The sequence below is a fragment of the Pelodiscus sinensis genome, chromosome 1 (genome assembly GCF_049634645.1).
Source record: "Pelodiscus sinensis isolate JC-2024 chromosome 1, ASM4963464v1, whole genome shotgun sequence".
NCBI classification, from domain to species: Eukaryota; Metazoa; Chordata; order Testudines; family Trionychidae; genus Pelodiscus; species Pelodiscus sinensis.
The window spans coordinates 49,511,848-49,533,693 of NC_134711.1; the positions used below are offsets into that span (position 1 = coordinate 49,511,848).

Genomic DNA, 21,846 nt, shown 5'->3' on the forward strand with positions numbered 1-21,846 from the left:
AAGGCAATTAGAAAGGATATTAATGGTCTATCCTTGATTTCTCTTTTGAGCATCTTCTGTGGAATCTTAAGTTCCTGACTGTAGACAATAGATTTCTTTGTGTGTTTGTAATGGTAACTGGATGTGTGAAATAGGGATGTCAACGTGTAGTCCTCTACACTATTAACCAATAAGCCTTAGCTTATTGGTTAATCTTATTGACTGCACGCACTCTCCCCTGCCTTGCTGTAATCAGAGCCCGGGCTGCCATGGACAGAGACTGCTTTGCGGCAGCCTCCCCTGCTCCTCCCCCACTGCACAGGGTGGGGATGGGTGCTGCCAGGGAATTAGCTTTTAAGCCAGCTCCCCACCTCCCCCCCCCCCCCAATACCGGCTCCTGCCTGCCCACCTCGCTATCAGAGGCTGCAAGGCGGGGAGCAGGAGCCAGTGGCCCTGAGGAGCTGGCTTTAAGCAGGCTACCCACGAGCACCAGATCCACCTTCTCCCACCCCCGCCCTGGTGCCTCTGATAGAGAGGCAGCAGCATGGAGGGTGAGGGGGGCAGGCTGGGGTCGATAAGCACAGAGAGACGGCTTTTGGCTCTCTGCGCATGCTAGCTCTGTGGACCTGCCTAACCCTGTCCCTCCCTCCCCCTTCTGAGGCAGTAAAGGAGGGGCAGGCAGGAGCCAGTGTCTTTGGGAGCCAGTTTAAAAGCCAGTAACCCCCAGCACCAGCTCTGTAGTGCCGCTTGACCCCCCCCCCCCCCCCCCACTCCCACAGCGCTGCTGCTCTATCTGAGGCAGCAGCACCGGTGGGAGGTGGAGGCTACCTAGAAGCAGCCTCTGTTCACGGTGGCCCAGGCTCACCACGGACAGAGGCTGGTCCTTGGCAGCAGCCCCTGTCCAAGAGGGGTCCGAGCTCATTCCAGTCATCACCAAACATCACCAACATCCCAGACATCACCAAATATCACTATCAGATTTAGGTCCTGATCATACAGTGAAATCCTCGCAGCTGGACTTCTGTACCCGGTTAGTATCCAACTGATGTCACAGCCCGCAGATGTTACTTCAAGATTGGGCTTTAGGTTGTAATTGGGTAGTAGTGTGCCTTATATACTGACAAAGACAACAAATTGATAAGAACAGATACTGTACATGTATAATCATCTCAAGTTATTCCAGTATGCACACATTTCCAAGGAAGAATTAATCTAATTTTTTTCTACATATTTCCATATAGCTTAAGTTCCCTGGGGGAGGCAGGGATTACCCCAATATGCCTCTTCATTAAACAAACATGCAAAGACTCAGTAGATGTATATTTGGATTACCTCAGTTTTCAAGATCCTTTTCCTTGTTTAAAATAATTGGACCAAATTCTTATAAACATTGTTTTTGCAAAGCTAATGTAAATTGTCTTTTAAAAAGTAATTGGATTTGCCATTGTATTTTCCCATAAAATGCACTGTTCTGAATTTCTAGAGAATGCTGCTTAATAATTTTGGAGACGGTGCTTTGCCCCGAAGTGATCCTAACCTGTCTGGCCCTGAGAAAGGTGAGTAGAATTGTGTATTACTGCCAATCTGGATATCAGTGAAGATACAATGAAAGGTTAATGTCCCTCTTGACATTGCACCTGACAGGCTGGTAAATAATAATAGTTCCTATATCTCAAATAGTAATTCCCATCCATACATCTTACAATGCTTCACAAAGAAAGGAGAGCATACCTGTGATCTGAGCCTTGCATTCAGAAAGGCCCAGGAGATAGCAGGGAGTGTGAGTCCATGATGGAGAAGCAGATGACAAGACATTGCTGTTGGCTATCCACCTGCAGGCATGATAGTTGACTGAGCTGGCTCACTTGGGAGGAAGTTTAAAGGCTCAGAAGTGGGAGAAAGATGCATGTTCATCTGAAGGCTGAAGGGGAGGTTGGGATGACCTTTCATTTGGGTGGGAATCAACTCCGAAGTTTGGTATATCATTTACCATTTAGCCATACATAATTCACCCCCTGCTCCTTCCCATTTACAGTTAATAATGTATATTTCTGGAATGCTATTGGAAATAGATCCCATTAGCTGTATCATATTAAAGTAAATAAGAGGCATCCGTTATTTGCTACAAAGAAAATATAAATGGGGGTGTTTCTGTATTATTGGCATAATTACCCCCTCACAGAGCCCTAAGCTTTACACTAAAATCACTCTGGAATACAGAGACACTCCAGATGGTTTACAGTAAAGTAGATTAATTCAAATAATATATTTCCAAATATAAGTATAACTAGAGTTGACCTGGAAGTGGAATGTCTATCCTGCAAAGTAAATTGAATTGTCTAATATTTTTCATCCTGAACTAGGTTGAAAATTGAAAAGCCAGAATTTTTCTTGGGACCAAAAAATCCAAAATTTCCAGGCAACAGAAATATCTTGGTCTTTACAAAGGAAAATATAATGGTTTGGGAGCTGACAATTGGCCATCTACAGAGTCCATTCAATATGGGGTTGAAACCTAAAGGGAGGTAGGGTATGTCTACACTACCCCCCTAGTTCGAACTGGGTGGGGGAGTAATGTAGTCATACGGAGTTGCAAATGAAGCCCGGGATTTGAATTTCCCGGGCTTCATTTGCATGAAGCCGGCCGGCGCCATTTTTAAATGCCGGCTAGTTCGGACTCCGTGCCCGCGGCTACACGCGGCATGAACTAGCTAGTTCGGATTACGCCTCGGGAGGTGTACAGCTAGTTCAGATTAGGAAGCCTAATCCGAACTAGCTAGTTCGTGCCGCGTGTAGCCGCGGGCACGGGGTCCGAACTAGCCGGCATTTAAAAATGGCGCCGGCCGGCTTTATGCAAATGAAGCCCGGGAAATTCAAATCCCGGGCTTCATTTGCAACTCCATATGACTACATTACCCCCCCTAGTTCGAACTAGGAGGGTAGTGTAGACATACCCGCTGGTAGAAGGGGTCCTGCCCAACTGGTCACTTCTAAAATAAGGTCAGATCATACTTCTAGATTAAAGTAACATATTAGCATCAATATGTTAAATGTCTTTATTACATATTAGGAAATTTTAAAAAATGGTGTTTTAGGAACTAGGCTGATTACTGTGTGCTGCTCTCAGGGAGAGGCACTCCCAGGAGAATTAATCAAAAAAACTTGATGATGATCTTTTCACTGGAATACATTTTAATTGGCACCTATTAAATGTATAATATACATTATGGCTGTGTCTAGACAGCCGCTTTTCCGGAAAAACTTGCCAGCTGTCTACACTGGCCGCTTGAATTTCCGCAAGAACACTGACTTCCTACTCTCTGAAATCAGTGCTTCTTGCGGAAATACTATGCTGCTCCCATTCGGGAAAATGTCCTTTTGCCAAAGCTTTTGCGCAAAAGGGCCAGTGTAGGCAGCTCAGATTTGTTTTGCGCAAAAATGGAGATTGGGGTTTTTTTGCAGAAAAGCGCGTCTAGATTGGCACGGACGCTTTTCCGCAAATGCTTTTAACAGAAAACTTTTCCGTTAAAAGCATTTGCGGAAAATCATGCCAGTCTAAACGTAGCCAATGTGTGCTTATGAACAAAAGAATATTAAAATGTAAAGGTGAGTTGCCAAGCAAACCTGAATCCTGGGTATTAGGACTGGAAAATCAAATATACAAATTGCAGTAAATATGTTTGTTTTGATTTAGTTCATTAGTTTGTTGTTCTCCAAGCAAACAATTTCATTATTTAGCCCCTTTTGAATAAAATTGCTCACTCATCATAAATTAGTTCTTTGTAATATCTACAGGGAACATTTTATATGATTTTTCTGCTTTAGAAAGTATAATAAAGTATCAGGAAATTTTTGTCACTGTTTCATTTTTTAATGTAGTGGCTAGTTGTAAGCAATATTTCTGTAAATGTAATACTGTCAAGGTTGGTTTATGCCAAAATCAGATTACTCATTACTATCCTGGGCACACGTGACCATAGAAATCACTTGGATACTAATTTAATACACATTTCCCTCTCTCTGTTTCCTAGTGCTCCCCTCATTTGTGTATTTATTCCCTGTTATGTATTTTCTACATTATAAAATCTCTGGGGTAGAGACTATCCTCGTGTTGTTTGTACCATGCCTAGCAGGGTAGCTATCCGGGTGTCCTTAGATGCTATGGTAATAGAAATAGTATGAATCATAACATCAACATTGTCCTCAAATTCTCATTCCATTGTTGTAAATGACCACAAGAATCCCCCGTGTTTCTGTAACATGCCAGCATACAAGTATGGAGTGCAGGCAAAGAGAAGAATGATATAGCTAGAGCTTGTGTTCCCTGTATCTTGGAAGCACTTTGGGTGCCTCTAGACTGGCAAGATTTTGCGCAAAAACTTGACAGCTGTCTACACTGGCCACTTGAATTTGCACAAGAGCACTGACTTTGTAATGTACAAAATCAGTGCTTCTTGCGCAAATACTTTCACGCTCCCCCTCGGGAAAAAGGGGCTAAAATGGCAATTGGGGCTTTCTTGCGCAAAATCGCGTCTAGGCTGGCCACAGATGCTTTTGCGCAAAAGCACTTTTGCCAATCTAGATGCTCTTTTGCGGAAATACTTTAACAGAAAAACTTTTCCATTGAAAGTATTTCTGCAAAATCATGCCAGTCTAGACGCAGCCTTTGAATTTATTGTCAAAAATGGTTCAGCTAAAAAAGGCTTCTACCAATTCTGTAGCTTTTTTTTTAAGGTTGTAGATTTTTCATTAACTGGAGGGTAGCTTTCTGTGAAACTGCAATTTTAAGATCTCTTTTGGAGTGCCAGTGTTAAATGTCTTTTTGTCAGACAAGTGTGGAAAATATTATAGTATGAGAGACCTCTCTGGTTCCTGTCATAGAGAATATTCCATGCAGTAATCACTATTCCATGTATACTACAATTCAATTAAAGATGTACAAGCCCTGAAAAATGACACAGATAAATACCAAACAGTGATCTTGTACAAGTCAAGGGTGCCAAAGTCATCCTGTGGCCAAGTTAAATTACATTTTTAATTAGACCATCTAGACCCTGGATACAAAGAAATGGTCATATGCTGCTCGCACTCCCATTTTTTTGCTTTGTGCTGTTTCTAATGTTTTCTAACTTTTCATCTCTTCTGTTTATCGGCCTACATATTTTTGTTCAGTTCCTCTCCACCCCACTTTTTTCCCCTCACACATGAACTCTCTCTCTCTCTCTCTCTCTCTCTCTCTCTCTCTTTCTCTCTCTGTCTCTCTCAAATGATTCCGTGAAAACTGCCTATGAATAGTCTGTTTTGTTACATGTAGAACTCTTTATATAGGGAGCCTGCTACAGAGGGAATCTGTGGGCCAGGCTACACAACCACTTAAATTTGTAGCTTACTTCACTCCAGGGTGTGAATAGTCACTTGCCTGAGAGAGCTGAGACACTGGCAGGTCTCCTGTCAGCATAGAGCATCTTTAATAGATGGACTACAATGATGAAGCTGCATCAGTGCAGCTGTGCTTGATGTAGTGCCCCTAATGTAGACCAGCCCTGGCAGTATTCATGGGATCAGTCTGTTTCCCTCTGTAGCTGGATATGTGTGTGCAAAGAATCAGAGGGTTGGAAGAGACCCTAGGAGGTTATCAAGTACCACACCCTGCTAAAAGCTGGACCAATCCCAACTAAATCATCCCAGCCAAGGCTTTGTTAAGCTGGGACTTAACGCACCAGAGTTTTCTTTCAGATACTGTTGTTGTTGAGGTCCAAATTGCTGTACAACTCAAACTAACTTAGGGGGTCAACTACATACATCAAGCAGGCCAGGAGTTTGACATGCACGACTTTAGGTGCTTTTAGAAATGTAATTATTGTAATCATGAGAGATTTTTTTCAGGAGTACTGTGAGTTGGTTAATATTTTAACTCTACATACTTGTAATCTTCATGGATATAGGAAAGGTGGACAGATTGGAATTGAGAGCTGGAAATGTTAGTGGACATGTCAACATTGTCATTCTCTTGCAGCTGTAAACCCCACCCCCAGTAGCTGGAGCTTGGACAGTGGGAAGGAAGCCAGGAACATGTCAGAAAGTGGAAAGCTTATGTCTCCTCCTGTGCCACCAAGACCCACACAGACTGGTGAGTAAATGAACATTTCAGGCCAACCTCCAATACAACATGATTTACTTGGTGGCTTTGACTCTTTCCACTGTGATTAGCACTTAACTCCCTGGGCAGGGTAATTTACGCCATGGACAGAAGGCTGTACACTGCAGCTACTCTAACCTTGTTAACAGTCTGTATTATTGTAACAGTCCATTCCCAACATCCTGCATCTTCATAGAATACTTAGCAGTGGCATAGCTGCAGGTGGGTCTGAGTGGGCAATGGCTCACCTACCGATCATCCAAGTCCACCCCATCACAGCTCTGCTCATACCCCAATGCTTGCTCTGCTCTGTCTACCCTATGCTCCTGCCATCATCCAGGGTCAAGGCACAGGATTCGCTACATGCTGCCCATCCAGTGCTCCAGCCACAGAGCTAGGTCTGGGACTTGTCCTGTTCCTCCCACCTGGTGCTGTGGCCAGGGAGCAGCACTCGGGCATGGGGACTTGCAACTAGAGTGAAGAAAAATCCCTGGGTCTCGACCCTGCTCCTTAACAGGAATGCCAGGCTGGTGGAGTAGGGGAAGCCCTGGGGGCCCAACTCTTCCCCCGCTGTAAATGTGCTTTTCTTCACACACGCCCATTTTTCCAGGACCTCTGGCCAGAGCATCTATTGCCCCCCCCACTCCCGGAGGGACTGTAGGTGCAGAGAGGTGGTACTGATGGCTTTTGCTCCCCAACCCTCCTGTCATTACTCGCCCACCCTAAATCAGGGCCCAGCCAAGTGTCCCAGTCTGCCTATGCCACTTTGACTTTCTAGTTTCAAGCAGTTCACCTTGATTCCAGAAGAGATTACTGATTTTTTGGTCTTTTGGTCTTACTATGGTTGGAGGTTAATAATCACAAATGGGCCACTCTAAAAAGAGGAATCTTACTGGGTGGTGCTGTATGTGCAGTTGTGTAAGTCCATGTGTCCAGTTTCATTAACCAGTTTGCCTTCAGAAATCATTTTGTCAATTTAAATGAAAATATCTGTAAGTGCTATTTTAAATAGGATTGTTTTCAAACAATTGAAGATATTTTCCATTTATCTTCATGCCTTACACACACCATGGATCTTCAAGCGTTTGGGAGAAGCATGCTTTGTCATGTATTATTGCGTGTGTGTGTGTGTCTATATATATATATATATATATATATATATATATATATATATATTCCTTAAAATAAAAAAGAAAGTATGATAAGGAATTTTTTTCAATCACATTGTCAGTTAGTTGAGAATGATGTAAAAATTGCCAGGGGAGATGAGTGCATAAATATTTCATGTTGTATGTATTCTCTTGTAGGATAACCTTTGCATAATTTGATAACAAAACAAAATCTTCTAAACAACCATAACCTTTAAGAAAATGCACAGAATGGAACAAAGGGAGGAACTGGGTAGTAAAAACTGGATAATCTCTTTTCCATTAACAAATCTTTCCCAGGCATATCTTTATATCATTTTTTTTCTGTGAACCATCTAAACTTAGTGGAGACCCTTTGTATCTGGTAGAATTTCTGTGATAACCTTGATTTTCATAGGGTGGCACTGTGAAATCTCTGAAATTGAACTGAAACTTTTCTAACTTCACAGCTTCACCAGCAAGGCATGTAGCTTTGGTTTCCCCTTCTTCTGCTGGCAGATCTCCAATGAAGGTACTGGCTTATTCCATGGGGTTTGTTATGTCTATGTTCTGTAGTGCAAACTTTTAATTTATACAGGCAGTTTTAGATAATTTCTTATTTTACTGCATTGATGACATTTCATGAGTATAAATGACAGTAGCAGCCCTAAAACGGTCAAGCTAAGATTTTCAACATGTGTACCTAAAATTAAAATCCTAAATCCATATTTAGGCACTGAAATTAAGTGGGCTGATTTTCAGAAGAGCTGAGCACCCAGAAGCTCTCATTTGAAAATTTTAGTTGAATACTTTGTCCAAATAAGGACATTTCATCTTATGTATTAATAATTGTAGAAGGCTCCTGCTAGACAAAGGAACATAATCCTTTGTGAAGGAAGCAGTTTAGCAGGATTTCCAGAATATGCCAACTTCTTCGAATGATTGCTCATGTCCATTCCATGTAGGTGCACGCTCACTGTGTACATGTGTCATCAGAAAATGTTTCTCTTAGCAGTACTCACTGGGCCAGCAGGGGAGCCTCCTGGAGTGGCACCACTATATTGGCTAATATATACTCCAGCTGGTCCTCCACCCCCTCAGTTCATTCTTACTGCCCATGATGGTCATTGGAAGGTGCTCTACTCTTGCTTCTGGAAGCGAGACTTAGCAGTTCTCGTCTGTTATCTTGTAAAATAGTTGATGTTTTATGGTTAATTGTTCTTATCGTCTGTATATAGTTTTTTTGTGAGTGTAGATAGTTGGCTTTTGGCTTGAGGGCATGTCCAGGCTCCAAGGCTTCAAGCTCCGTATGAAGTGCCAGAAGCCTTTGCCCTGTGGGGACCCCCACGAAGCCTGCCTGAAGTGCCTTGGGGAGGCTCACCTATCTGGCTCCTGCAAAATTTGCAGGGGTTTTAAGCCATGGACCAAGTGGGAGAGATAGTCCCGCTGTAAGATTCTCCCTATTGAGGGGGCTATTCATCTGGCACCGGCATCAGACCCAGCACCAGTGACTCAGAGTACCCTGGCTTTAGTGCATGAGACACCCAGCATTCACACGCCTCTCCAGTGCCATGGAAACCTTGACACCGGTCGCAGTCTCCGATGCCTTAGAAGAAATGGAGACCTAGCAGGGGCAGGTCTCTATCAAGGCATGTGCTGGGAGTGCACCCTCAGTCAGGGCACATGGCACCATTAGGATCGGCACCCAGCCCCTCTAGATTGGGTCGGCACCAGTCCAGCCCACACCAGGACTCTTGTCCAGAGGAGGACCTTCTGGAGCCCTCAATGCTGGATACTTTTGAGGCCGCTTGAGACCTTATTGAACTGACCTTGTCTCTAGCCTCGGCATCTGGTTCTGCGAGGGACTGTGACTGTAGGCGGCCCTGTGCTAACACACTAGCACCGGATGTTTCGGCAGCCAGCCCCGAGGGAGCATTATTGGGTTCCACCAGCACCGGTGACCAGCTCCAGAACAGGTTGTTTGCTCAGTGCTGCCCATGCCACCGGCCCAGTCCATGCACCCTGCTAGAGTACATGAAATCCCAGCACCGAGTCCCATAATGCCATCTCCTCTACCTCGGCACCGTGGGAAGCCTGTGTCCATGGCCAAACATGCTCTGGGCTAACAGTCCCTGGTCTCCACCACCATGGCACTGCCTTGGTTGGCCTCTGAGTATTCCACCGACTCGGAGGCTGAGTCGATGTTTTCCTTCTGGGCTTTCAGGTCTAGGTCTCAGCACTGCTTCTACTCCTGGCACCACTTCCGGCACAGGAGTACCTTGGTACAACCAGTGCAGCAGTCTTGGCCCCTGCTCAGCTGGTGCAGCAACCTGGCCACCTCAGAGGCAGGCTCCTGTCCAGTGGCCATTTTGGACACCCTGGGCTTACCACCAGAGCCCTTCCATCAGCGACCAATGGCCCACTCCCCCATGTTGGGGCAGTCTCAGCCTCCGAGACAAGTTTTGCCAAGGGCCTCCAGGGAAAGTGTGGTGCCCCCGGCTCAGCTGTCAATGACGGCCTCTTTGGCAGTTTCTCAGGTTGCCTCTCAAAGCCACAACCCGGAAGATGAGACCCTGGGAGGGGCAATACTATCAATGCCCTCTATGGACTTGAGGTTGCACCAGGACCTCTTCAGATGTCTGGGCCAGAGTTTGGGATGCAGACAGAACAGGTTTTGGAGGACTCAGATCCGACTGTTAATATCCTTAATGCTGATACTCCTACGAGTGGCCTTGCCCTTGAAAAAAATGGTGGCTAAGATCACGAAGACCCTCTGGCGGTCCCTGGCCTCCATCCCGCCAACTAATAAAAAGATGGAGAGGTGTTACTTTCTGCCATAGGAGGGCAACGAGAACCTCTTTTCTCATCCTCCCCCCCGACCCCAGGTCCGTGGTGGTACAGGTGGTTAATCACCAAGAGAGGCAAGGTCAGCTAGGCCCAAGCCCCAAAAATAGGGACGCAAGAAGATGGACCTTCTGAGTAGAAAGACCTATGCCTCTGGGGGTCTGCAGCTCCACATAGCAAAGCAGCACATTATTCTTAGCCACTATGCTTATAATACCTGGGCTGCCATAGACAAGTTCATGGTGCTTGTCCCTCGGGATTCTTGCTCCTAGTTCAATCCCTTCTTGGAGGAGGGTAAAAGTGGTTTCTCTGGTAGCCCTGCGAGCTACCGTCAACTCAGTGGATACTGCAGCCCACTGCAGTGGATACTGCAGTGGATGCTCCATCGTATCTCCTGACTACAGGTGTCTGGGGTATCTCCCAAACTCCAGACCACAATCCAGGACATGTCCTGGTCCTGTTCTTTTCTTGGAGCAGACCAACCACCATCTGCATGGCCTAAAAGACTCACGAGCCACCCTAAAATCTTTAGGGATCCATACCTCTGCCCCCTAGAGACATTCCTTCTCCAACAGGAACATCTCTTGCCCCTCACAGCAAGGCCCCCATCCGGATTTTTCCAGGCATAGGGGTAGGAAATATAGGCGCTGTTCTCACTTTCCCTCTGATCAGAGGGATGGGCCCCTCCAACAAGACCCAAGGCCCTTGCCAGCGGTTTTGAAGGTGCACCTGAGGACTGCCTACCAGTCACCTCTCAATTTTTCCTGGATTGCTTACCTCCTTTCTGCGGGACCTGGGGGTCCATTACTTTAGACCATTGGGTCTTAGAGACTGTAGGGATCAGTTATGCCATCCCATTCTCCTCGCTTCTCCCCCCCTTCCCACTGTCCTGCCTCGTCCTTCTTCGGGAACCCTTCAAACAAGTATTTCGTGCATAAGGAGGTGCAGCAGTTCCTAAACCTTGGAGCAGTCAAAGTGCTCCCCGTGGAGTTCAGGGGCAAGGGCTTCTACTCCTGGTATTTCTTGGTCCCCAAGGCGAAGGGTGGTTTTTATCCCATCTTGGACCTCAGGGACCTCAATGCGTTCATCACCAAAACCAAGTTCAACATAGTGACATTGGCATCGATCATTCCCTCCCTCAGTCTCTGCTGCCCTCGATCTGAAGGATGCATACTTCCATATTTCCATTGCCCCTCACCCACAGGAGGTTCCTGCACTTTACTGTGGGCTAGGACCATTACCAGTTAACAGCCCTCCCCTTCGGCCACTCCACAGCCCCTGGAGTCTTCACAAAGTGCATGACTATAGTCACCGCCTTCCTTTAAAAGCACAGTGTCCAAGTAGATCTGTACTTGGATGATTGTCTAGTGCAGGGCTTGTCCCTAGTCCAGGTGCTGTCCCATTTTTCTTTGATCCAGAACCTGTTTTTAGACCTGGGCTGCCTCCTGAATGTGGCCAAATTCATCTTCATGCCCATGCAGGTAATAGAGTTTGTGGATGCTTGCCTGGACTCGTGTTGGCCACAGCCTCCCTGCCCCAGTCTTGGTTCCTGACTGTCAGAGAGTCTATCCTAGCCTTTCGGGCATCTCCCATGTCCCTGGCAAGAAACAGCATGTGCCTTCTAGGGCTCATGGCTGCCTGTAGATACGTGGTGCAGCATGCCAGGCTTCGCCCACTAGGGCTGTGGTTGGCTCGGGTACACAACCCATCCTCTTACCCTTGGGACAGAGTGGTAATGGTCCCTCCCAGTATCCTCCACTCCTTGGACTGGGGACTCGAGGTGGATGTTGTTGATCTGAGAGGTCATTCTCCCAGCCTCTGCCTTCCCTTTGGTTGGTGATGGACGCATCTGACACCGGTTGGGGAACCCATGTCGACGACTTGAGGACATAAAGTATGTGGTTCCAGGAGGAACTCTCCCTACATATCAATGTCAGGGAGTTGTGGGCAGTCCGCCTAACATGCCAGGCATTTCTCCCCTGCCTCAGGGGCAGAACTGTTCTCATTGTGTCCAACAATACAATGGTGATATTTTACATGAACACACAGGGTGGTGCTCATTCCCCTTCCCTATGTCTGGAAGCCCTTTAGCTCTGGGATCTATGTATCAAGGTGGGTTTTCATCCGATAGACTCCTACCTTCCTGGGACCCAGAACATTCTGGCAGACCAGTTGAGCAGGTCCTTCATGAGCCAAGAGTAGACTCTCAGGGCGGATGTGACCCTCCAAATCTTTCGCAGGTGGAGATTTCCTCACCTGGACCTGTTTATGACCTGCCAGAACAGAAAGTGTCCCTGGTTCTTCTCCTTCATGGGGCGCGGTCATGGGTCTCTGGGGGACACCCTCCTCACCCCTTGGCCCGAGGGTTGGCTTTATGTATTCCCTCTGTTTCCCCTGGTACACAAGGTGATCCGGAGGGCTCAGGAGTTCAGGGCTTCCCTCATTCTCATAGGGCCGGCGTGGCCAAGACAGCACTGGTTCATGTTTCTCCTGAGCCTCTCCCTCAAGAGGCTGATTGCCTTCCCTCTGTATTCAGACATGATAATGCAGGATTTTGACAGGTTTCACCATCTGAACCTATATTCCCTGCACCTTATAGCCTGGAAGATCCATGTCTGAAAGTGTTAGTTCAGAATGGGTGCAGGAGGTCTTACTAGAGAGTAGGAAGCCTTTCACTAAAGCCACTAACTAGCCAAGTGGAACTGTTTCTCTATCTGGGCAACTCAGAAGGGGATTTCTCCCATGGATGCCAAGGTCCTGCTGGTCCTGGACTGCCTCCTTGATCTGAGGATCCAGGGGTTTTACTTCTCGTCTGAGGGTCCACCTGGTGGCTATCTTGGCTTTTCTCTTGGGCTCCTGTGGGATGATGCTTTTTGCAGACCCCATGGTCCACCAGTTCTTGAGAGGGCCGGACAGGCTTTACCTGCATGTTTGGCAATCCACTCCACTGTGGAACCTCAACCTGGTTTTGACCAAACATACTGGGCCCCCTTTCAAACTCTTGGCACTGTGTTTGCTACTACACCTGTCCTTGAAGGTGTTGTTCCTGGTAGCTATGGTGTCGACCAGGCAGGCGTCAGTGCTCAGGGCACTTATCTCAGACCCTCCTTACACGTTTTTTTCAAGGATAAGGTCAGGATCTGCCCCCACTCGGCCTTTCTGCCTGAGTTTCATGTATTTCAGGACATTTTCATTCCAGTGTTTTATCCTAAGCCACATGCCTCTGGTAAAGAACAGTCCTTGCACACATTGGATGTTAGGAGAGCCTTGGCCTTTTATTTAGATAGGACAAAGCCCTTCCGTAAGTCCCCACAGTTGTTTGTGGAAATTGCAGAGAGACTGAAAGGACAACTGGTCTCCATTCAGAGGATTTCATCATGGATCACTTCCTGTAGCTGAGAGTGTTACGATTTGGCAGGGGTGCCAACTCTCCCTCTGACAGCTCATTTCATTAGAGCCCATGCTTCCTCCACAGCCTTTGTCACCCAGGTGCCTATCCTGGACATCTGCAGGGTAGCCACATGGTCTTTGGTCCACATCTTTGCCAACTATTATGTGCTGCTAATGGTTGGCAAAGATGTCCCCAGGCTAAGGAGATGTAGAGTTCTCCTTTCAGTGGAAGGTTAGGACTCCGACCCCACCTTCTGAGTTTCTGCTTTGGAGTCACCTACATGGAATGGAAATGAGCAATCACTTGCAGAAGAAAAACCAGTTGCTTACCTTTTGCAACTGTTGTTCTTTGAGATGTATTGCTCGTGTCCATTTCAAATCCCACCCACCTCCCCTTCATCGGAGTAGTCCGATCAGAAGGAACCGAGAGGGTGAGGGCCAGTAACGGTTTATATTTGCTGATACAGTGGCACCACTCCAAAAGGCTCCCCTGCTGGCCCAACAGGTACAGCTTAAGAAAAAAATGTCCAATGACACATGCACGCAGCGTGCGCACATCTAGAGGAAATGGACATGAGCAACACATCTCAAAGAACAAACAGTTATGAAAGGTAAGTAATTGTTTTTTTCTTAGTTGACGGTGAGGATTAAGTAAAACCCCACTACGCTTTTCCCCGTCATATGTTAGACTCAATCTTTGGCCCTTCTTCCAGCACCCTTGCACTGCCTGAGTAAGATGCCCTAAGAATCTAATCTAAATTCCACTGATGTAAATGAAAATCTTTCCAATTACTTCAGTGGGCTTTGAATCAATCCCTAAATGGGCAGCCAAGAATTCCCCTGACATGGGGTGAGGGTGCACAATGCCAGCTCTAGGCACCTGTTTCCACTCCACGGTAGAGCTGACAGCTGTCTGATCCTAATCTGGAACACAGCAGCTGGGCACCAGCCAGCACAAGATTAGGGGAACAGAAAGTTGGTTTAGATCCACATTTCCACCACCACTATTCAGTTGAGGATTGTGTCTGCTGTGTCTGGACTCTCTCTCAAACTAGTTAGCACAAATTTAACATATTTGCACTTAGTAAAATCTTTTGTATGTGTAGCATCTTTCTTTTCTCTTCTGCTATTGGCTGTCATATATTTCATGCCTTTTTACTAATAAGTCCTGTGCTGTATAAGTGTTTATAGAGTCATAATTAAACACTAACTGAATTTCTTACCATTTTTCACTAAAACCCAAGCTTCCTTCAGTCCTTTCTTCACCATAATTGTGAGCCTCTGCTATGTAGTACCACATAGCTTAGTAACTTCCAGGATGGTCAGAGGAGATTAAGAAGATTCTAATGGATAGTGTACTGCTGGTATTTAATTATTGCACCGTTGAGTATTATATATATCCATGACTACATTTTCATCTTTCCTTTTATATATGAAGATTTCAATGTATTTAATAAATACTTAACAATTTGGATGATTATATTTTAAATTCTATTTTTTTACTGGACACAACTGTGGACTAGATGCAAAGAGTAACCAGGAAAGGGCAGGAGGTCACACCTGTGCATATAAACTGCATTTTCAGCAAATTTGTGGTAGTCTTCGCCTTTCCTAATGCCTTCAGTTCCTCAGAGTTCAGTATAATTGATATTCTATTGTAAAGAAATCAAAATCAAAAAGGGAAAATTGCTTAGTGATTCTGCTGCTCTGAAGATGTTTTGCTAAAATTCTCCTACCTGTGTCTCAACGCCTTTCTGTCAGACCGACAATACTCTGTATTTTGACCCAGAAGGATAGTGTAATGGAATAGTATGTTCATGTCCCTTCTCCTGGCTGGTATTAATGCTACAAGCATTACAAGTTAGATCCTTCACTTATATCCAAGGCAGAGCTCCCAGGAGAGGCCAATTAAAAATATGTAAATTGTCACAGAAAAAAAAGCCCCAGAACAAATACAGAAACAAAGTGAAATCAACAAGGACTCTGGTGGCACTTTAAAGCAGTGGTGGGGCTACTGACCCACAGAAAAATCAGACAGGGGCCGCACACAAGTGAGAAGCAAAAAACTAAAACAAAACAAAAAAAACCCTCACTGGCATGGCCCCCAACTGAGGAGAAAGACACTCCTCACATTCCCCTGACACGCCAGAGCCTGAGGGGTGGGGGTGGGGGCAAGCCTATTAGATTTGTGTGCTCCTGCCTTGTGGTGGGGCAGCGGGGAGGCTGGAACACCAGTGTGGGGTCCCCAATGCTGGGGGGAGCCCTGAGTCTCATGGGCCAGATCCAGGCAAGCTGGGGGCCGCATCCAGCCCCCGGGCCTGAGGTTCCCCACTCCTGCTTTAAAGACTAACAATTTTTTTTAGGATATTAGAATATAAGAAACAAAGTGCAAGCACTGAGATACTTTAAAAGATTGCTGGAGCTGAGGAGAAAAGCAAAAAATGCCATACTCCTTTTTACTGTTCAACATTTTTTTAAAACTGCAACCATCTCTAATAATCCCCAGTTTCTATGTGGGGTAGATGCATAAAAGACCTATTGGAGTAAAATATACAGCACACTACTACAGGTGATTTTCTTATCTCTAATGATTCTCACTGTCAGGATTCTCACTCCTGCAAGGTAAGAAGCTTAAGAAATGGCCCCACAGAAAAATGACACAAGAGCATCAATATAGACTGTGCATCATAGATAAAACTTCATGCCCCATGAGCACTGACATTCGAGTGTCATCATCAGTACACAAACTGGTCTGCCTCTGCTGAGAAACCCTGTATCTGAATGTAAGATGCCAGCAACACTTGGAAGCTGAAATTGCAGGTTTCATAGTATCCTTGCAAAAGACTACAAGTGAACCAGCAAAGTTAGATTGATTCTCCCCATTGCCGCTTCTGAAACATGAATGTAGAAGAAGGAAATCTGGACACCTCGGTGTGAAGCTGCCTTAAGTTGGAGGCCTCAATAGAAGTACATGGGAAAGACCCTGGCCCTGTCTCACTACATGCTGTGTTCATCCTTATAGGAAAAGTGCTGCCTTTTCTGAGGACTAAAATCACAGTACCTACAGATATCAAAGCTGGCACACAACTGCCAATAGAGGGCCTGTCTTTTACTTTGCTTCAGTGTTACTGTTCTTCAGGATAAACATTCTTCTAAGAGTTGATGGAATTCTGTCAATCATGTGTGTGGAGCTAGGACTAAAGTGTAAGAATCTTAGTGGATAATATCTTTAGTAAATAATGTTTATCACTTATGCAGTAGCTTGAGCTGCCTCATCACTGTTTGGCTTAGTGCAAACAATACTTCTAAACCAGGCAACCAACAGTGATTTAAGTATATTCCCAATCCTGGATGTCCTGAAGCTTTTACAAGCAGAAGATGCCAAAAATTTTAAATAGCATTGATGCACACTGCAGAATTTGAAGCTACCTTCACTGTTAATGGTATCTGCTAATAAGTTATGGTCCTGAAGAAAGACTCCACACTGATAACACACAGGGGATTCAATAAAAGTGTATTATCATTTACACAGCTAGCATTCTTGTGTTATAAAATTAAATAGTTAATTTTTAAAAATCTTACATGGACTATTAGATAGAATACTGCATCATATGTGGTCTTTTTATATAGTGTGATCTAGTGGGGGTAAAAAAAGAAAGGAAAGCTGTAAATATATCCTAAACCAGATGTTGAATTAGCAGTACTGAATGTGATGTAGATACAGTGTTCTGGCGTTAGAGGGCACAGTGGTACTAGTTACACAGCAAGTCATGGATATATAGTCTATTGTCAGTATTATGAAAGTTTTTTTTTTTTTAATGCTGACAGATTTTTCCAGAGACTGATAGTAGGAATATAACATGTAAATACATTTTATCTCCATAAAAATAAATCATTGACAAGAATAGAATTTGATGTATAGTTTGAAAATAAGCATTCTATAGACAAGCTTTGACTAGGTTTTTACTAGATCTTAATCCAACCCAAAATACATTATCCATGTATCCATAAAAAAAAAATCTATGTTTTAGCTTCCACAGGAAAACATTGCTCTGAATTCTCCTTGACGTGAATCCTTCTTTTGTCTTATTTTCAGGGATCTGTGCAATCATTTACCCCATCTCCTGTTGAATGCCATTCCTCGGGGCTCATATCCAACTCTCCAGTCTTGTCAGGAAGTTACAGCAGTGGAATCTCTTCACTCAGCCGATGTAGCACATCAGAAACTTCTGGCTTTGAAAGTCAAGGGAATGAACAAACTATTCCAAACTACAGTGTTTCTGAGGAGCCGATGAGAAAAGAAAGTAAAACTCCGCCCCCTTACAGTGTTTATGAACGAACTTTGAGACGGCCTGTCCCACTACCTCACAGCCTCTCCATTCCTGTCACTTCAGATCCACCAGCACTGCCCCCCAAACCTCTGCAGGCGCGGCCAAACAATCTGGAAAACAGTAGCAGGAGGACTGAACAGGTTCCTCGGCCCAGGCCTCTTCCTCGGAAAGTTTCTCAGTTATAAATCACTTTTATATTTACTTGCAGTGAATTCTTTACCATTTATGAAATAATATTGGAAAAAAGTAAAATACATTTAGTGTAGGCACTTTAATATTTTACCCAAATTTTCTTTTACGTGTTTTTAAATGCTTATTAATACTTTGTTACACGTTATTAAACACAATTAATAATTTTGATTGACAGATATTACAGGAAGCATGAATGAGAGAATTTTGTTAATTTCAAGTGGTAAATATGAATACATACCTTTTTGGTATTTTATGTTCATTTTTATAAAAAATTTATTAAATCTAAAACCACCTAAGCTCTCATTTGCGTTAGTTTTATGCTTCTTACAAAATGTCATCTGTGCTAACTGATCTGATTACTAGAAATAAATGCACGCTTTCTAACAACATTGTTTATAGGTTAAGATATTTCTGCAAGTACTCTAAAGGTTGTTCTCCCTTTCCCATTAGCAAGTTGGTCAATTCAAATATATGTGTATGTTATAGTAGTAACAGTGGGGGCTGTTTATGCAAGTTACCCCACAAGTAAAAAGTTGTAAGGAAACAAAATACTTCTTTTGTATTGCTTTCCAAGAGTAACTAATATCCACGTTTCATTCAGTGGAAAACACCTTTCTGGGAATTAAATTGATTGTTGATAAGCTATTGTAATAGGACTAAAGAGTTTAACTCCTGTATCTGGTGCACGTCTTTCTTTTTCATGTGTGATATATTTTTACTCTTTCAGTTAGTCCACACACAAATCCCATTAACAGTTAGTTGCGGGTTTTCTCCTGTCTTTGAAAGTTAACTTAAAAAATATCCTCAGTCCCAGAAGAACAAATATCCAGATATTATAGAGGCACAAATGAATGTGTCCTGTTAATAAGGATGAACAGGAATCAATACTGATGAGTATCAGATCAATGCAGTAAGTGATCAAATTTAAAGAATATAAATCACTGGGTATGTATCAGTAAATTTTTAAAAGATAAAGGCATTAATTCACAATTCTGCACAAATTAGCAAAATTCCTAACAGCTCTTCAGGTATATTGTTACTAGAAGTTTTTGTTATTGTTGGTTTTTATTATTGATTGTTTGTTTGAACATAGTTGATCATGGTCATCTTTATTGAAGGAAGATGATTGTAGACTGTTCTAGGTTGAATTTCTGTAGAGCTATGGAAAGCTAATGCCCAGTTGCAGGAGTGTGGAAAAAGCACCTTGTGTATGTATTTTTGTAGCTCTCTTTCTTTTACTTATTGTTTTTAACATTTGGTTGACAACAGATTTATGAACTGTATTTTAAATCATGCTGTTAAAATATCCTCCTTTTTTGGGGAAGCTCATTTTAATTTTAATTGTTAGCTTTGTTGATAGCTTAACTGGAAGAAAGTGACCACTTTTTATATTCTCTCAGTGAAACCTTCAGCAGGTATATGCTGTTGATGGTAGCTATAGAGGTTTTCTATAATAAATGTTCAAGTATTTTTGTACATAACTGCTTAATTTTAATAAGGAGTGTACCATTATGTGAAAAAGCAAACAGTTGTGTATGCAGTAAGATTGTTATAATTATGCCAAATACTTTATGTATGGAAAAAGAATATTTGTACATATGTGCTTTTAACAATAATTTTGCCATATTGACTTTACAGTTTTGAATGTCAGAAAAAAATAATATATGTTAAAATATTTATGTTTTAGTGAAAGTATTCATAACTGAAAAAGGAACATATGGATTTTAGCTTTGTATCTTGCCTATTTTGAAGTCTGAAATTCCTTGAACTAGCTCTTGCTTTTGACTATAACAATTTTGTGTCTGTAACCACATTATAAAAGATGTAGAAGGCTACATATTTATGCTGGTATAAAAGGGGTAATGCCTGAGATTTAAATAAGGTGTCACAAGTAAGATAACAAAGCTGCTTTGATTTCCCTTCCCCCTCACCCTGTGTAGTTTAATAGATTGGTTGACTAGTGCTTGAGCACAGTATGAATCAGTGTTATTTGCTCCTGAAGCCATTCATTTTATTTCTGGCAGTGAGCAAAATTGTTGAATTTATCATTTGCGTCTATTATTGAAGTCAGCTTTGCAGCAAAACATTTCATGAGGTTTCTGTTTACACAGATGCTCCCGTTGGTTGCTGCAGAATAAAGTTACTTGATTAATCTTTATAGTATAATTTGTTTTTCACAGCGGAGTAGATTATAAATCAGTTTGTCATAAAATTAAACTTTCTGCCTCCTTTGCTTGAAAGATCCAACTTTCTTTCTTATAAATATCTCCTGGAGTGAGTTAATCCTTTCCCTGCTCAGATCTGTAAAGGCTTTGTCAGACAATTGCCAGGACAGTAAAGATTTGGAGAGCATTTACCTGCACTTCTGATCAATACAGGCCTGTAAAATTTGCTATAAGAGTAGGCCATAAATTAACCAATTTGAACTCAGTGTTTTTATAACAAAAGACATTGGGTATGCTCTAAACAATAGGAAACCATAAAAAATGACAGTGAAGTACTGTAAAAAGGAGCTGACACATTTTCTGCTTTGCCAGTTTTGACAAATTGTTTCTATAGATGAGCTTTTCTTCCTGGCTTCTATAAAAATGCAGTCTGAAATTTGTCATATATGCTACAACACCCAGAGCTTGAAAGGCTACTGTAAATAAAGCTCTCGTTTGAATTGTATGCATTATTCATGAATGTAATTTTATGACTTATTTAGTGACATTAAGCAGTCCAGAAAATAATGTAAGAGATGTTTCTGATAGCATACCTGGCGGGCTGTCTGGAATGGTTTTACCCGTGAGCACGTGTCTCAAGACAGACTATCAAAAAACAAAGGCAGATATCTCCAAAAGGTGGTAGGTTCTAAAATTAGATTTCACCAAACCAGTAACAAATGTGAACTCCTGGGTCCCTTAGGCTCTCCAGCCTATCTTGCCACCCAGATAAAATGAACTTAATGGTCATATAAACTAAAAATCCCATGTATGTCTGGTAGAGTGATACCCGCCTGTGGAGAAGTATGTCATAATTAGAATGATTTCCCTACAAAGCTGCTCCACAGGCCATACACACCATTATGTCCCCATGCATGCCCATCTTCCTCCCTTCCCCCAGCCTCACCACGTTTACATTTCCTGCAGAGATGTGTATGCCACACACACCTCTGCTTTTTAAATGTATTAAGAGCCAACAAGCTCTTAATACATTTAAAAGGCTAAAGTGCGATGGGGGGACCCAGCACGAGCTGGGACAGCTGATTCCTGGCTCTCTCGCAGGGCTCCCCTCGTCCTCGCTGCGCACCAGCCTTTTAAATGTATTTAAATACAACGTATTTAATAAAAATATTTTAAATACATTTAAAAGGCTGGTGCGCAGTGGGGGGAATCCTATGCAAGTCGTGAATCAGCTGTCCTGGCTAGCGCTGAGTCCCTTCTGCTGCACTTTAGCCTTTTAAATGTATTAAGAGCCTCTCACCACAGACTCATTGCTAGGTGGGCGCTCACTACTCACACACAGGTGGATGATGAAGTAAAGTATTTTTTCAATCAATCAAAAAACTCAAAAACGGAGCACCTATGTTGTTCCACCTTAAATATTCCTGGGAGGGGGTTAAGTAGTGGCCCTAATGCATATTTTAGTGTCATGTTTTTCTTTTCATTGAATTATTTGTGGGAGGAGATGGGAGAGTGGGAATGGAGGGTTGATTGTCATAAATTACAGGAGAAAAGAGTCCACACTAGTTTTATGAAGCCTTCCAAAATATTAAGAGGTTTGCCTGTCACTGTAACAGACATCTTCATTCCACTAATGATCTTTCTCCATGCTGTGTGTGTATGCACACTCTCTGTAATAA

General features: G+C 43.4%; 1 protein-coding gene across 4 annotated transcripts in view; it reads left to right on the top strand.

Moving 5' to 3' along the window:
* The window catches only part of DOCK4 (dedicator of cytokinesis 4), a 386,260-nt gene extending 365,061 nt beyond the window's left edge, over nt 1-21,199 (top strand). For 2 of the 4 annotated variants that reach the window (XM_006122512.3, XM_006122513.3), the window contains 4 exons: nt 1,463-1,535; nt 5,996-6,109; nt 7,716-7,777; nt 17,576-21,198. In XM_006122512.3, coding sequence (XP_006122574.1) covers nt 1,463-1,535; nt 5,996-6,109; nt 7,716-7,777; nt 17,576-17,995 — 669 coding nt within the window. In that variant the 3' untranslated portion in view covers nt 17,996-21,198. Of the gene's footprint in view, nt 1-1,462; nt 1,536-5,995; nt 6,110-7,715; nt 7,778-17,575 lie in introns of all 4 variants that reach the window. The other 2 variants (XM_075929689.1, XM_075929694.1) reach the window with 1 other exon arrangement.
* The last annotated feature ends 647 nt before the right edge of the window (nt 21,200-21,846 follow it).